This window comes from Procambarus clarkii, chromosome 81, assembly GCF_040958095.1.
Source record: "Procambarus clarkii isolate CNS0578487 chromosome 81, FALCON_Pclarkii_2.0, whole genome shotgun sequence".
In the NCBI taxonomy this organism is placed as follows: domain Eukaryota; kingdom Metazoa; phylum Arthropoda; class Malacostraca; order Decapoda; family Cambaridae; genus Procambarus; species Procambarus clarkii.
In genome coordinates this window covers 25744673-25763381 of record NC_091230.1, presented here as the reverse complement: position 1 = coordinate 25763381, position 18709 = coordinate 25744673, and the positions used below count along the sequence as shown (strand labels likewise).

At 48.8% G+C, this 18709-nt stretch overlaps 1 protein-coding gene across 8 annotated transcripts in view; it reads left to right on the top strand.

Annotated features, from left to right (window-relative positions):
- LOC138358011 (oxysterol-binding protein-related protein 8-like) overlaps positions 1-18709 on the top strand; it is a 148659-nt gene that overhangs the window by 68060 nt on the left and 61890 nt on the right. For 4 of the 8 annotated variants that reach the window (XM_069315472.1, XM_069315473.1, XM_069315474.1 and 1 more), the window contains one exon: positions 11676-11783. The exons of 2 other annotated variants lie outside the window; for them this stretch is intronic. In XM_069315472.1, coding sequence (XP_069171573.1) covers positions 11676-11783 — 108 coding nt within the window. Of the gene's footprint in view, positions 1-6981; positions 7710-11675; positions 11784-18709 lie in introns of those variants that run through there. 2 more of the 8 variants (XM_069315470.1, XM_069315469.1) reach the window with 2 other exon arrangements.

Below are 18709 nucleotides of genomic sequence, written 5' to 3'. Positions count from 1 at the left end.
GGTAGTTAACAATTTCATATTTCCGGGTTTTCCTGAAATTTGTATAAATGTAACTTTCAGGAAATGTGTTTTGTATCATCAGCTTGAAGACTGTTTGAAGAGGGGCGCCTTTTGCTGACCATTTTCAGTGTGTTTCCATCAAATAAGCTGTTCAGTGTGATAGTAAGATAGTAATTGTAATTTCAGTGATTTCAAATGGTTTTCCTGACCATTGTCAGTGAGGTGTCCGGTAGTTGTGTGGTGGAGGCAGTCTTCCAGTTAATTAAATTATGCAACACACTAAAAACTAATTATTTTTCATTTGATTCCCCAGACCAGTTTAATTTTAGATCTCTCTTTAGGCTTTATTTTCCCTGATTTTTGACTATTGCTAAATTATAACTTTTTGCTCACTAAGGGTCCTTGACCTCTGCTGAACCAGCCCTAACTACCTCTACCTCACCCACGGGGTAAGAGTAGAGGTACCTATCATCTTACCCCAGTACCACGGAGGTACCTATCATCTTACCCCAGTACCACGGGGTACCTATCATCTTACCCCAGTACCACGGAGGTACCTATCATCTTACCCCAGTACCACGGGGGGTACCTATCATCTTACCCCAGTACCACGGGGTACCTATCATCTTACCCCAGTACCACGGAGGTACCTATCATCTTACCCCAGTACCACGGGGGTACCTATCATCTTACCCCAGTACCACGGGGGGTACCTTTACCCCTGGGTAAGATAATAGGTAACCCCGATACATTGTTCACCTCGGAATATGTGCAGCTGGACACTGTCTCTGGTGACATGCCGTCCTGTACGTCAACTGTCACACCAGACACAACAGTCTTGTTGCACACGGGTCCCTTTCCTGGGTCCCTGGGGGGGCGGGGTGGGGGGTGGTCCCGTGTCTTCTGGTAAGGGGGGGGGAGTAATGAAAGAAAACGGGTTCCCGTTCAAGGTAGACTTATATATATATATTCTCAATATTGAGTCGCGAATCTGGTGTTTTGGGCAGAAATAAATATATATATATATATATATATATATATATATATATATATATATATATATATATATATATATATATATATATATATATATAATATGCGATCAAGCTTGAATGGTCCCCAAGCAAATATGCAACTAAAAACTCCACACCCCAGAAGGATTCGAACCTTTCGGAGATTACATCGTGTGTTGCTCTTACGTCCAATAGATGGAGCCACAGTGGTCACCCTGGGTGACAGTTGTGGAGGTGACAGGTGGACCTCTCACAGGGGTCACCCTGGGTGACAGTTGTGGAGGTGACAGGTGGACCTCTCACAGGGGTCACCCTGGGTGACAGTTGTGGAGGTGACAGGTGGACCTCTCACAGGGGTCACCCTGGGTGACAGTTGTGGAGGTGACAGGTGCCACATCAACCAGACACAACACTACAAAGATGCCTCAGCCCGCCCTCTAGGTGTACCACAACGTACAAAATCGACCGTCTTAACGTAACCAGAAACGATGGAACCCACACCACCCACCTAACCTAACCAACTGATACATAGAAAACGTATTTTCGGTGAGCTACAACTTTTACATAGTAAGTTACATTTAATACGTTGGTTACCGCCTCGAAAATATAAGAATTCGAGTGTTTCAAAGTGGAGAGAAAACGGAAAGAAAACGAATATAAGGCGTAACTGCGGTAAAGTCTAGGAATATTGACCATAAGTTGCTGACCAGTTGACATCATGTTGGCCACACTTGACCATTGGAACATTATTAATAATTCAAGTTAAATGTTTGCGGTCAACATATGTAAATAATAAAACGTTAATGTGAAAAATAGTCATTCATGTGATAGGGGCGGAAATCAGACTCAAAGGTCTAAGAGTCTGAGACAGTGATGCCTATATATATATATATATTATATATATATATATATATATATATATATATATATATATATATATATATATATATATATATATATATATATATATATATATATAATATATAATATTACACACACACACATCTTACCGGGGTAAGATGATAGGTACCCCTGTGGTACTGGGGTAAGATGATAGGTACCCCCGTGGTACTGGGGTAAGATGATAGGTACCCCCGTGGTACTGGGGTAAGATGATAGGTACCCCGTGGTACTGGGGTAAGATGATAGGTACCTCCGTGGTACTGGGGTAAGATGATAGGTACCCCCGTGGTACTGGGGTAAGATGATAGGTACCCCCGTGGTACTGGGGTAAGATGATAGGTACCCCGTGGTACTGGGGTAAGATGATAGGTACCCCCGTGGTACTGGGGTAAGATGATAGGTACCCCCGTGGTACTGGGGTAAGATGATAGGTACCCCCGTGGTACTGGGGTAAGATGATAGGTACCCCGTGGTACTGGGGTAAGATGATAGGTACCTCCGTGGTACTGGGGTAAGATGATAGGTACCCCCGTGGTACTGGGGTAAGATGATAGGTACCCCCGTGGTACTGGGGTAAGATGATAGGTACCCCGTGGTACTGGGGTAAGATGATAGGTACCTCCGTGGTACTGGGGTAAGATGATAGGTACCCCCGTGGTACTGGGGTAAGATGATAGGTACCCCCGTGGTACTGGGGTAAGATGATAGGTACCCCGTGGTACTGGGGTAAGATGATAGGTACCTCCGTGGTACTGGGGTAAGATGCTAGGTACCCCCGTGGTACTGGGGTAAGATGATAGGTACCCCCGTGGTACTGGGATAAGATGATAGGTACCCCCGTGGTACTGGGGTAAGATGATAGGTACCCCGTGGTACTGGGGTAAGATGATAGGTACCCCCGTGGTACTGGGGTAAGATGATAGGTACCCCGTGGTACTGGGGTAAGATGATAGGTACCTCCGTGGTACTGGGGTAAGATGATAGGTACCCCGTGGTACTGGGGTAAGATGATAGGTACCCCCGTGGTACTGGGGTAAGATGATAGGTACCCCCGTGGTACTGGGGTAAGATGATAGGTACCCCCGTGGTACTGGGGTAAGATGGTAGGTACCCCGTGGTACTGGGGTAAGATGATAGGTACCCCCGTGGTACTGGGGTAAGATGATAGGTACCTCCGTGGTACTGGGGTAAGATGGTAGGTACCCCCGTGGTACTGGGGTAAGATGATAGGTACCCCGTGGTACTGGGGTAAGATGATAGGTACCCCGTGGTACTGGGGTAAGATGATAGGTACCCCGTGGTACTGGGGTAAGATGATAGGTACCCCCGTGGTACTGGGGTAAGATGATAGGTACCCCCGTGGTACTGGGGTAAGATGATAGGTACCCCGTGGTACTGGGGTAAGATGATAGGTACCCCCGTGGTACTGGGGTAAGATGATAGGTGCACCGTGGTACTGGGGTAAGATGATAGGTACCCCGTGGTACTGGGGTAAGATGATAGGTACCCCGTGGTACTGGGATAAGATGATAGGTACACCGTGGTACTGGGGTAAGATGATAGGTACCCCGTGGTACTGGGGTAAGATGATAGGTACCCCCCGTGGTACTGGGGTAAGATGATAGGTACCTCCGTGGTACTGGGGTAAGATGATAGGTACACCGTGGTACTGGGGTAAGATGATAGGTACCCCCCGTGGTACTGGGGTAAGATGATAGGTACCCCCCGTGGTACTGGGGTAAGATGATAGGTACCTCCGTGGTACTGGGATAAGATGATAGGTACACCGTGGTACTGGGGTAAGATGATAGGTACCCCCCGTGGTACTGGGGTAAGATGATAGGTACCTCCGTGGTACTGGGGTAAGATGATAGGTACACCGTGGTACTGGGATAAGATGATAGGTACCTCCGTGGTACTGGGGTAAGATGATAGGTACCCCGTGGTACTGGGGTAAGATGATAGGTACCTCCGTGGTACTGGGATAAGATGATAGGTACACCGTGGTACTGGGGTAAGATGATAGGTACCCCCCGTGGTACTGGGGTAAGATGATAGGTACCCCCCGTGGTACTGGGGTAAGATGATAGGTACCTCCGTGGTACTGGGGTAAGATGATAGGTACCTCTACTCTTACCCCGTGGGTGAGGTAGAGGTAGTTAGGGCTGGTTCAGCAGAGGTCAAGGACCCTTAGTGAGCAAAAAGTTAAAATTTAGCAATAGTCAAAAATCAGGGAAAATAAAGCCTAAAGAAAGATCTAAAATTAAACTGGTCTGGGGAATCAAATGAAAAATAATTAGTTTTTAGTGTGTTGCATAATTTAATTAACTGGAAGACTGCCTCCACCACACAACTACCGGACACCTCACTGACAATGGTCAGGAAAACCATTTACAATCACTGAAATTACAATTACTATCTTACTATCACACTGAACAGCTTGTTTGATGGAAACACACGTGCAACCATGTGCAATTATCAGCTTAGCAGAAGACAAGGTCACCTGACCTGACCTATGGCCAACATGTAAACACTGTTGACACCTTGGTGAGCACTGTGTTACTCTCCTGTGGTCAAGGAACCCACTGACCAGGTCACACTGTTACCTGTGTCAACTGACTCTGCTTCTATCTGTGAATATAATAAATCCATTTATGGTGTTACAGTGTGGTGGTGGGGACAGTGTGGTGGTGGCGGTGGAGACAGTGTGGTGGAGGGGAGGCGGGAGTGCAGCAGTGCGGGAGAAGGGTGCACACAGAGACTGTGCCACTGTTCCTGAGACGAGGGATGTCAGTGTTCCCATACTGGCTCCTGGCTCTGGCCAGGGAGTGGCTGTCTAGGGGCAAGGATAGGGGGGGGGATATCTGCGTGTGTGTGTGTGGTCGGGGTGCGTGTGAGGGAGGCGCGTGGCCTGTGTGTGTGTGTGCGTGTGTGTGTGAGGGAGGAGCGTGGAGATATTCAGTGAGGGACGGTAGAGGGCGTGCCGTCTGTGGCGTCTCCTGCAGTAGTGAGGCCTCTGGTGTGCTAGTGTTGGGTCGCCCTGTTCTCCTGGTGCTGGCTCCTGTGGTGGTGGTGGTGGTGGTGGTGCACGCACTATTACAACACTGGTGGTGATGAAGGTGGCCGTCGGGTGGTAGTGGTGGTACTGGTGGTTCCCTGCGGCACTGGTGTGGTGGTGGTGGTGGTGCCGGCTGGCAGTGGTTGAGCTGTTTACTGTCAGGTTGTGTAGTGGACGGGGCACCAGCACTTGAGTCAGCTGTGGTAGTGTGGCGTCTTGGCTCCACCCAGCGCCACAGCACATCACCCGCCCCATACTACCCCCTACTACCCCCCCCATACTACCCCCTACTACCCCCTACTACCCCCCCCACTCACTACCCTCCCCCCCCCACACAGGCTTTCCATCCTCTCAGCATCTTCATTCAAAAGAAAATAGCTTTTTGTGTTTGGTAGCGGCTTGTTTGAGAATGATGCGGAGTGACTCTCGCTCTCACCTAATTGTAGAGGATGAGCTCAAGTTCTGAAGCCCCGCCTCTCACGTCATAGTGGTCTGATGTACTGGTTCCAGAGCCACATTTAAGCTGTGTATGGAGTTTGTCTCCACCGCTAGACAATCATTGTAGCTCATTTGGGTACTAAGTTACCATGTGTGTTGCTGGCTTTGTCAACTATCGCTGCTAAATAGTCTGCAGTGAGACTGTTTATTTAGTATTTGTATTTAATATTTGTGTCTGCAGAATCGAGCATTAGCTCTTGGACCCCAACTTTCTAACCAATCTATTTTACTCTTGTTATATCTTCTATATATATATTTCTAACACGTGCGCACTTACACAGGAAGCAGCCCGTAGCAGCTGTCTAACTCCCAGGTACCCAGCAGTAAGCACCTACTTACTGCTAGGTGAACCGGGCATCAGTGTGAAAGAAACTCTGCCCATTTGTTTCCGCCTCGGCCGTGGAATCGAACCCGGGTCCTTAGGACTAAGACCCCCCCCGAGCGCTGTCCACTCAGCCGCGAGGGTCCTACGTGTGTGTGTGTGTGTGTGTGTGTGTGTGTGTGTGTGTGTGTGTGTGTGTGTGTGTGTGTGTGTGTGTGTGTGTGGAGTGCGTGTTGCTGGAGACGTAATAGGCGGGTCAGCAACCTGGTCAGTATTGAACCGCTGGAGTCGCGTGTTTCATGCGGTCCCTGAGTCTTGAGGCGTGAGGCCCGTCTCACCCGTCACTCTTGGCACCCCTGGACTGTCTCACCCGTCACTAGTGGCACCCCTGGACTGTCTCACCCGTCACTAGTGCCACCCCCTGGACTGTCTCACCCGTCACTAGTGCCACCCCCTGGACTGTCTCACCCGTCACTAGTGGCACCCCTGGACTGTCTCACCCGTCACTAGTGGCACCCCTGGACTGTCTCACCCGTCACTAGTGCCACCCCTGGACTGTCTCACCCGTCACTAGTGGCACCCCTGGACTGTCTCACCCGTCACTAGTGCCACCCCCTGGACTGTCTCACCCGTCACTAGTGCCACCCCTGGACTGTCTCACCCGTCACTAGTGCCACCCCTGGACTGTCTCACCCGTCACTAGTGCCACCCCCTGGACTGTCTCACCCGTCACTAGTGCCACCCCTGGACTGTCTCACCCGTCACTAGTGCCACCCCTGGACTGTCTCACCCGTCACTAGTGCCACCCCTGGACTGTCTCACCCGTCACTAGTGCCACCCCCTGGACTGTCTCACCCGTCACTAGTGCCACCCCTGGACTGTCTCACCCGTCACTAGTGCCACCCCTGGACTGTCTCACCCGTCACTAGTGCCACCCCCTGGACTGTCTCACTCGTCACTAGTGCCACCCCCTGGACTGTCTCACCCGTCACTAGTGCCACCCCCCTGGACTGTCTCACCCGTCTGAGAAGGATGACGGCCAGACTATCCTCTATGGCAGGTCCCATACTTGTGGTGTATCTTGTTCCTTAAGTCCTTTCCCTGCCCCAGACCACCTTCAGGAGTTAGAGTTCCTCGTTCCTGGTGTGTGTGTGTGTGTGTGTGTGTGTGGGGGGGGGGGGGGGGGGGGAGTGCCCTAGTGCCTGTCAGCAGTGCCTCTCCGGGTCCGTGATGAGGCAGGTCAGTGCCTCGAGTGACCATGTCTCACCTGCCTGGATAATCTATCATCCTCTAGCTAAATTCACCTTGACGTGAGTGTGTAGGCACTGCTCATGTCACTGCCCGAGCGGGTGAGTCTGCTCTATGACCTACGGTCTGACTGGACAGTCAAAACACCTCACTAGTGCTGCTGGAATGGGTCGGCGGGTCATGTCTGGCATGTTATGACCCTAGGCACTCCTGGGCAGTGTGTCCAGCATTACATGTTTGTGTCAGAGTGGGTCAGGTTGTCATTTGAGTGAGGCGATACGACGACCCCCCCTGGTCGTGTGGGGGTCGTGGCAGAGACCTCTCCCATGTCTGGTGAGTTAGCGTCACCCGTCACCCGCTGGTAATGTGACTGACTCCCTCTGGATGTCTCTGCTAGAGAGGGTCAAGTTGAAATGCTGCGTGTGTGCCGAGGAGCGACGGGGCAAGGCAGTTCCTCACCCCTGTCAGTCACCCGGGCCACCACACACCCGCTCCACACCTGCCCCCCAGGCCAGTAAGTCACCCCGGCCACCACACACCCGCTCCACACCTGCCCCCCAGGCCAGTAAGTCACCCCGGCCACCACACATCCGCTCCACATCTGCCCCTCAGCCCAGTAGATCACCCGGGCCACCACACACCCGCTCCACACCTGCCCCTCAGCCCAGTAAGTCACCCCGGCCACCACACACCCGCTCCACACCTGTCCCTCAGCCCAGTAAGTCACCCCGGCCACCACACACCCGCTCCACACCTGCCCCCGAGCCCAGTAAGTCACCCCGGCCATCACACACCCGCTCCACACCTGCCCCCGAGCCCAGTAAGTCACCCCGGCCATCACACACTTGCCCCACATCTGCCCCACACCCGGCCCCACACCTGCCCCACACCCGGCCCCACACCCGCCCCCACACCCGCCCCACACCCGCCCCACACCCACTCCATCCCAAACCAACAATGCAGTTTTAACAGAATCATAAATATGAAGTGTTTTAAAGTGCTTCTGGCTGCCAGGATGTTGTGTAGTTTATGAGATGGTGTGTGCGTACGCGCATGTGTACGTGTGTATGTGCGTGCGTATGTGCGTGCGTGCGTGTTTTTACCTATTCGTGCCAGCAGGATGGAGCTTAGCTCTTTGAACTCCACGTTTCTGACTTAGAAAAATAGGTCGGGAGCCATTGCTCTGTCATATTGTTTTTGGATGTTATGAATAGGGTTGCAGGCGATGAGTCACAATAACGTGGCTAAAGTATGTTGACCAGATCACACACTAGAAGGTGAAGGGACGACGACGTTTCGGTCCGTCCTGGACCGAAACGTCGATTGTGAATGACAATCGACTTGAGAATGGTCCAGGACGGACCGAAACGTCGTCGTCCCTTCACCTTCTAGTGTGGTCTGGTCAACATAACAGGGTTCGTTTCTTTAAGCAACTTTTATTATGTCCTACCATTTTCCAGCTATTTTTAGAAACAAATTTATTGACACCTGTTTGATTCAGGTGTTTCCCAAGCTGGCATCCAGGCCCTTTGTTGGGACTGATTGTCCAAAATTCACTTTTTCCTGACTGCCTCTGAGTGCAATGTTACTAATTTGCGTGTGGCCGACAGCCCACAGAGGTTATGGTGTGGCGTCTAGATGGTGCGTAGAGCAACAACGCACAACTATAACCGCTCTTTGCTGTCAGGAGAGGTGAGGTTGGTGGAGCAGAGAGCTGCCTCAGGGTGCTGGTGGCGGGTCTTCACCTGCAGGCAGGAGCAAGAGTCAGTTCCCATCCAAGATTTAGATATACCAGCGTTGTATGGCTCCCAGAGGGACACGACAGTTTGTGTTGCGGGAGACAAGTTTACTGATACTACCATGTGTGTATTGACCTGATTTATGGTTGACTTTTGGGCATACTGTCATACTAGTCTGTCATACTTCGACACGTACACAAAGGTGTCATGTCATCAGACCAGAGTGACATGGGACCGTCGCTCTCAACGATACTCGTCCCTCTTGAGGGCACCTTCTCTTATGACCTGTTGGACGAGTCCCTTCACTGTACAGCTTCCTTACACTGCCCCAACGACCGGGTTCCAAGCTGGGTACTGGGGCATGAGTTACGTGTATGAATATCATAATACACACTTGGGCGCCGTCCTGGGGCAGCCCAGAGGTCCTGGCCTGTTTGGGTGTGTGGTAGTTGGTGGTCGAGTGCCACAGCACACAGGGACGATGATGGCTGAGTGCCACAGCACACAGGGACGATGATGGCTGAGTGCCACAGCACACAGGGACGATGATGGCTGAGTGCCACAGCACACAGGGACGATGATGGCTGAGTGCCACAGCACACAGGGACGATGATGGCTGAGTGCCACAGTACACAGGGACGATGATGGCTGAGTGCCACAGTACACAGGGACGATGATGGCTGAGTGCCACAGCACACAGGGACGATGATGGCTGAGTGCCACAGTACACAGGAACGATGATGGCTGAGTGCCACAGCACACAGGAACGATGATGGCTGAGTGCCACAGTACACAGGGACGATGATGGCTGAGTGCCACAGTACACAGGGACGATGATGGCTGAGTGCCACAGCACACAGGGACGATGATGGCTGAGTGCCACAGTACACAGGGACGATGATGGCTGAGTGCCACAGTACACAGGGACGATGATGGCTGAGTGCCACAGTACACAGGGACGATGATGGCTGAGTGCCACAGTACACAGGGACGATGATGGCTGAGTGCCACAGTACACAGGGACGATGATGGCTGAGTGCCACAGCACACAGGGACGATGATGGCTGAGTGCCACAGTACACAGGGACGATGATGGCTGAGTGCCACAGTACACAGGGACGACGATGGCTGAGTGCAACAGTACACAGGGACGATGATGGCTGAGTGCCACAGTACACAGGGACGATGATGGCTGAGTGCCACAGTACACAGGGACGATGATGGCTGAGTGCCACAGTACACAGGGACGATGATTGAGTGCCACAGCACACAGGGACGATGATGGCTGAGTGCCACAGTACACAGGGACGATGATGGCTGAGTGCCACACCTCAGAGTGGTTTAATTTTCTCTAAGGGTCATAATTGGTGGTTATGGAGAGGTGTCAGAGGGGGAACTAGCCAGCAGCCAAGCACAGGGTGAGGCGTGTGGCCTGCCAGCCTCCCTCCGCCTGGGTGTCAGAGGCGCCTCATGATGAGTGGTATTGGAGCGATTATTACCAGAGAGCTGGTAAATCATCTTTGATGAACACCCAAAGGTTTGATCCTGTCTGGCCAATTAAACGGTCCTTTGCGTCTCTCTCCCCTCCCCACCTCTCCTCTCTCTCTCCTCTCTCTTCTCTCCCTCCCTCCCCTCTACCTCCCTCCCTCTCCCCCCTGTCTCTCTCTTCCCCTGTCTCTCTCTTCCCCCCCCTCTCACCCCCCCCCTGCATGTCTTCTCCAGCCATGATGGTGAGAAGATAGTGGTGAGGCACCAGTGGTGGGGGTGTGGTGTGTGTGGGGCGGCCCTGCACGGGTCAGTGTCACGGCTCACCGCTGTCATGAACACTCCTCCTCCTCCTCCAGCCTCACTCACCCACCCGGAAGCCTCGTGCACTTGATCGCCAGTTGTGGTCATTTACCAGCTGCTTGTCTGTGTGTGTGTGTGGGGGGGGGGGGTCTGTATGTTGGGTGGGTTGAAGGTCTGTGTGTGTGGGGGGGGATCTGTATGTTGGGTGGGTTGAGGGTCTGTATGTGGGAGGGGGGGGAGGATCTGTGTGTGTTGGGGGGGGGGAGGATCTGTGTGTCGGATGGGGGGTCTGTGGGTTTGTGGGGGTGGGGGATCTGTGTATCTGTGTGGGGTAGGGGGGAGGTCTGTTTGTGTGTGTGTGTGTGTGTGCGTGCGTGCGTGTGTGTGTGGAGATCTAGGTATGTGGTGGTGGTGTGTGTGTTCTTACCTAAATGTGCCTGGAAAGTCAAACTTGGGCTCCTGTCCAACATGGTATGATGCAATAACTAAGGTCCCACGCTTTTCATGTGGTAATGCCATTTAGCATAGTGTAGTGTGAGAGTTTACCTCTAGTGTGGCTGGACGTGCCTCAGTCCTGCCACTCTTCTCTGGCTAATTTGTACCCACTAAGTATAGTCAGTAAGTAGAGTTAAGATTAGTTGTAATGATAGTCTTTTGCCATCACAGTGGTGTGTATACTTTATTCAATACTACATTAATACATCTTCAATGTTCATTAAGTCATAATTCTCTGTGTGATGTTTTGCACTTTGTTCTTCACGGTGGAATTGTGTTTTAAATTCTAAGTGTTTTTATCAACTTTTGCACTTTATCTTTATTGTTATGAAGAACCATTCATGCAGCCTGTTGATGTCTCATGTTTATATATTTCATTCACAACTATGAATGGGGCCCGTGGCAGCACGTGTTTTTGTTTATTTGACGCTGCGAGTATTATGTAATGTTATGTTTAGTTGCCACGTGCGTCTGTTTACGTTCTGAGGTCCCACGTGCGTTTGTTTACGTTCTGAGGCCCCACGTGCGTTTGTTTACGTTCTGGGGCGCCACGTGTGTGTTTGTGTGTTATTTTGTGGCACTGACCTCGACCTCCTCCTTGCCTTGTCCAGAGCGGAGTGGAAGTGTCCGCAAGTCCTCGCTCGCAGTCCTCCTGCCCCGCCTCTCCGGTCACCTCGGCTCCTCAGAGTCCCTCAACCATAGTCCCCAGTCCTCCCCAGGTGAGTCCCTGAACCGTGTCCTTATCCCAGGTGAGTCCCTCAACCATGTCCTTATCCCAGGTGAGTCCCTGAACCGTGTCCTAATCCCAGGTGAGTCCCTCAACCGTGTCCTGATCCCAGGTGAGTCCCTCAACCGTGTCCTGATCCCAGGTGAGTCCCTCAACCGTGTCCTGATCCCAGGTGAGTCCCTCAACCATGTCCTGATCCCAGGTGAGTCCCTCAACCGTGTCCTGATCCCAGGTGAGTCCCTCAACCATGTCCTGATCCCAGGTGAGTCCCTCAACCATGTCTGGCCCCAGGTAAGTCCTGACTCATGTCCTCAGCAGGTAAGTCCCTGACTCGTGTCCTCAGCAGGTAAGTCCCTGACTCGTGTCCTCAGCAGGTAAGTCCCTGACTCGTGTCCTCAGCAGGTAAGTCCCTGACTCGTGTCCTCAGCAGGTAAGTCCCTGACTCGTGTCCTCAGCAGGTAAGTCCCTGACTCGTGTCCTCAGCAGGTAAGTCCCTGACTCGTGTCCTCAGCAGGTAAGTCCCTGACTCGTGTCCTCAGCAGGTAAGTCCCTGACTCGTGTCCTCAGCAGGTAAGTCCCTGACTCGTGTCCTCAGCAGGTAAGTCCCTGACTCGTGTCCTCAGCAGGTAAGTCCCTGAAGCATGTTTACATTGAATTAGTGAGACCAGCAAACTACTGGATCTGCCTCAAAGCACTCAAACTGTACTAATTGGAACTAAGACGAGAGATATCCCTCATAATATACACAAGATAAGATACCTCGTAATATACACAAGATAAGATATATCATAATATACACAAGATAAGATACATCATAATATACACAAGATAAGATATATCATAATATACACAAGATAAGATATATCATAATATACACAAGATAAGATATATCATAATATACACAAGATAAGATACCTCGTAATATACACAAGATAAGATACCTCGTAATATACACAAGATAAGATATATCATAATATACACAAGATAAGATACATCGTAATATACACAAGATAAGATATATCATAATATACACAAGATAAGATATATCATAATATACACAAGATAAGATACATAATATACACAAGATAAGATACATCGTAATATAAACAAGATAAGATACATCGTAATATAAACAAGATAAGATACATAATATACACAAGATAAGATACATCGTAATATAAACAAGATAAGATACATCGTAATATAAACAAGATAAGATACATAATATACACAAGATAAGATACATCATAATATACACAAGATAAGATACATCATAATATACACAAGATAAGATACATAATATACACAAGATAAGATACATCGTAATATAAACAAGATAAGATACATAATATACACAAGATAAGATATATCATAATATACACAAGATAAGATATATCATAATATACACAAGATAAGATACATCATAATATACACAAGATAAGATACATCATAATATCCACAAGATAAGATACATCATAATATACACAAGATAAGATACATAATATACACAAGATAAGATACATCGTAATATAAACAAGATAAGATATATCATAATATACACAAGATAAGATACATCGTAATATACACAAGATAAGATACCTCGTAATATACACAAGATAAGATACATCATAATATACACAAGATAAGATATATCATAATATACACAAGATAAGATACCTCGTAATATACACAAGATAAGATACATCATAATATACACAAGATAAGATATATCATAATATACACAGAGATCAGGTTCAAAACCTGTACAATTCCAACATACAGTACAGGAGTGAGTGGTATGGCAGGAAGTGCAAAATAAATCCAATGGACTGTAGTAGCGCCATAAACAATATTAAAGAACAGTGTAAACAACTCAAACCGATCTTATCAGTTTGATCTTATCTCTTCTTATCTTATCTCTATCTGATCTTATCTCTTTCACATCTGCTGCTGTATTTATACATGGAATAATACAAAATACCGAAAATAAGAAGCATAATGGTATTACTAATAAAGTATTACTATTAATGTGTATATTGATATAGTTTGAATATGCTTTCATGTATATTTGTATTGTGAAGTGACAATTGTCAAAGTAAAGGTTGAGGATGGGGAGTGAAGTGTGTCAGTGGGTGATCCCTATCATGGGTGGCTGCGGGAGGCAGTGGTGGCTAGCGGCAGCCACCTCGTCTCTTCCCACACTTTGAACTCTCGCACTAACGCCTGAGATCGACATATTCAGAGCGGAAATGGAAGGCATGCAAGTGTGTGTGTGTGTGTGTGTGTGTGTGTGTGTGTGTGTGTGTGTGTGTGTGTGTGTGTGTGTGTGTGTGTGTGTGTGGCGAAGGATTAGCCCTGAGGCACGGTGGTACATCTATGGTAGATGGAAGCAAGCGATGTGACGAGGGAGTACAGCGGTGAAGGAAGGGTCCTGTGAAGTTGAGATTGTTAACTTAGTCTGTGCTGCCAGATGAATGTTGTGAGGAAGTGGACTGGCGCCTCACGCTAACACAGTTGACAAATTAGCTAAGGACATTTTGATAAGTGATTCTGATAAGATAATATGAACTGGATATTCTGAGCCAAGGAGAGGCAGAATAGGATGCACAAGTGGCATTCGTAATGCACTGCGTGAGAACATTGTTCTTGACATGGTAAATGTTATCACTGAACCAATAACTGTTTACTGCAGGTCGTAAAGGTGCAGAATATGCTGGAGGTAGACACGACATGCCAAATTTTGTACAAAATTGATTTAATCGTGACTAAAGGAGCTATCCAGAGTGTGTGAGGCACTTTGCATAGCTGAGGATTTAATAATGAATGATTGTCTTGGACACGTGGCAGCAACCTCCAGCTGGACTAATATTGCAAGTCCAATGTGTTATCATTCTTTGCTTGGACACAGTCTTCGTTAGTTGTGACACTAAGGGATGGGGGGAGGAGGGGAACGTTAGCGGGTTCATTGGAGGTATTGATACATAATATTTCTCATGCGGTAAACTGCAAAAATCTAATAGTGAGGGTGTGAACCGGGAGCTGTAAACTTGTATTCCCATGTTGAAGAACACAGGAAACATTTCTGGGCAAATTAAAGAATTACAAAGAAATTTAAACATTATCAGACTGTTAAATACAAAATAAGAGGTTTGGTTATGGAAAGGACTGTGTGGAAAGCTCCCACAATGGCGTTAATAAACTAGTTGTAAACCTCAGGTGATGATTTTATTTATTATTAACACATTTAGGTCCATCTGCATTTGTGCAGCTACCCTAGACTATATGAAGTGGAGTACAGTGTGTCAAAAAAGCTAACTAGGTGATGCTAAAAAATCCCCATCACACAGGACGGTTAGTCATACAGGGCCATGTGTTTAATAGCCTGCACTGGCAAATTTTGGGTATACTGTGAGGATATCTTCAAGAATACGAGAGTGAATAAAGTAATTGCAAAGCTCCAGGTACCGGTAGGGCGAGTTCATATATCAGAAGGGCCAAGTCTACGGACATTTGTTTCCGCGTTTCACTACTTCACGCACTGTTCGTTCAGCGATAATACTCTTGATCAATACACTAATCCCATACCACCACACCCCAACACCACCACAACCACCACACCCCAACACCACCACAACCACCACACCCCAACACCACAGCAACCACCACACCCCAACACCACAGCAACCACCACACCCCAACACCACAACTACCACACCCCAGAACACAACTACCACACCCCACAACTACCACACAACACCACAACTACCACACCCCACCACAACTACCACACCCCACAACTACCACACCCCACAACTACCACACACCACAACTACCACACACCACAACTACCACACAACACCACAACTACCACACCCCACAACTACCACACCCCACAACTACCACACACCACAACTACCACACACCACAACTACCACACAACACCACAACTACCACACCCCACAACTACCACACAACACCACAACTACCACACCCCACAACTACCACACCCCACAACTACCACACCCCACAACTACCACACAACATCACAACCACCACACCCCACAACTACCACACCACACAACTACCACACCCCACAACTACCACACCCCACAACTACCACACAACATCACAACCACCACACCCCACAACTACCACACCCCACAACTACCACACCCCACAACTACCACACCCCACAACTACCACACCCCACAACTACCACACAACATCACAACCACCACACCCCACAACTACCACACCACACAACTACCACACCCCACAACTACCACACCCCACAACTACCACACAACATCACAACCACCACACCCCACAACTACCACACCACACAACTACCACACACCACAACTACCACACACCACAACTACCACACCCCACAACTACCACACACCACAACTACCACACCCCACAACTACCACACCCCACAACTACCACACAACACCACAACTACCACACCCCACAACTACCACACCCCACAACTACCACACAACACCACAACTACCACACACCACAACTACCACACACCACAACTACCACACACCACAACTACCACACCCCACAACTACCACACACCACAACTACCACACCCCACAACTACCACACCCCACAACTACCACACAACACCACAACTACCACACCCCACAACTACCACACCCCACAACTACCACACAACACCACAACTACCACACCCCACAACTACCACACAACACCACAACTACCACACCACACAACACCTCAACAATCTTCTACATTAATACTGTATTTATCATTGACCCGAAAAATCTTGTTTGCCGCACCGCTCAACTTTCTAATTAATAGTATTTGTCTCTTATTATTTTTTAGACCTAGTGTATTTGTCTTATAATCATTGAAACTTTATCTGTCAGAAAGGTACGTCTCAAGTTATCTGTTATCTCAAGTTATCTGTTATCTCAAGTTATCTGTTTCTCTTCACTCAGCGTTATGAACACAATCTATCATAGAACCTGTAATAAGCGTCTTACCAAATCTTCAGAACTACCAGCACTTTAATGATGGGAGCCGGTCGGCCGAGCGGACAGCACGCTGGACTTGTAATCCTGTGGTCCCGGATTCGATCCCGGGCGCCGGCGAGAAACAATGGGCAGAGTTTCTTTCACCCTATGCCCCCTGTTACCTAGCAGTAAAATAGGTACCTGGTAGTTAGACAGCTGTCACGGGCTGCTTCCTGGGGGTGGAGGCCTGGTCGAGGACCGGGCCGCGGGGACACTAAAGCCCCGAAATCATCTCAAGATAACGTCAAGATAACCGGAGGTATTATATACCAAACCTTGCAAACAATGTATTAACAAATCACCATAATATATTACTTATTAACTTAAATGTAAGTAAGATCTGTAAGCAAACACCGTGATGATACTAATGCTGATATCGCTACTGATATCGGTACTGATATCGCACCGACGATACACTGAGCAACAAATTCCCCTTACTTAAGCTAACTTAATTTAAGATGGTTAAAAGAGTACAGGACTCAACTCACTGACATACCCAACTACTCTGCCATCTAGTTAATTGACAATTGCCTTGATACTGAAAAAAATATTACATATTTTGGGATAAAAAATTCACCAATCAAATTAGTGTTAACAAATAACAATAACTATATTGAGAGCACAATAGATGTGGAGTTCCTTGGTGTTCGCATGGAGAACAAACTTAATTATTATTTACCATATTCAAAATATAAAAATGGTTCTGGAGCAGAAGGCATTCTCTCTAAACTCTGCTACTAAATACCTCAACCCTGCTTTGGTAACACATTATTATTGACGCGTCTACTCCTATCTCGCCGACTGTACCCACGACCCATTCTTACTCAACACCTGAATACGTCACCTCACACACACACTTAAGTGTACTCTGTATCTACACAGCTCTCAGATACATGAGTAATCCTGAGATCAAACGCTTCCTAGAGGGAAGAGCAAGAGGGCGTGGATGGAAGGTTGAGGCAACACATCCATAGAGATGTTAGGACGTTTGGTAAGCGTAAGATTATCAGGAAAATGGAAGGTTAGAGAAGTGAACACCATCTTGATTTCTCTCTAAAACTAATTGGATACCTGGAAGTGTCATATTAATAATACTCTGACATGGTTTGAGAATAGTTGTTGTTGCCGGGCCCACATGGCGACGGATTGGCGTCTGCTAGCTACCATTTGTTCCTAGTGACTGTCAAGTCTCACCACCATACTACCACACCCACCACCACCATACTACCATACCCACCACCACCATACTACCACACCCACCACCACTATACCCACCACCACCATACTACCACACCCACCACCATACTACCACACCCACCACCACCATACTACCACACCCACCACCACCATACTACCACACCCACCACCACCATACTACCACACCCACCACCACCATACTACCACACCCACCAGCACCATACTACCATACCCACCACCACCATACTACCATACCCACCACCACCATACTACCACACCCACCACCACCATACTACCACACCCACCACCACCATACTACCACACCCACCACCTTACTACCACACCCACCACCACCACACTACCACACCCACCACCACCACACTACCACACCCACCACCACCACACTACCACACCCACCACCACCACACTACCACACCCACCACCACCACACTACCACACCCACCACCACCACACTACCACACCCACCACCACCACACCCACCACCACACCACACTACCACACCCACCACCACCACACCCACCACCACCACACTACCACACCCACCACCACCACACTACCACACCCACCACCACACCCACCACCACCACACTACCACACCCACCACCACCACACTACCACACCCACCACCACCACACTACCACACCCACCACCA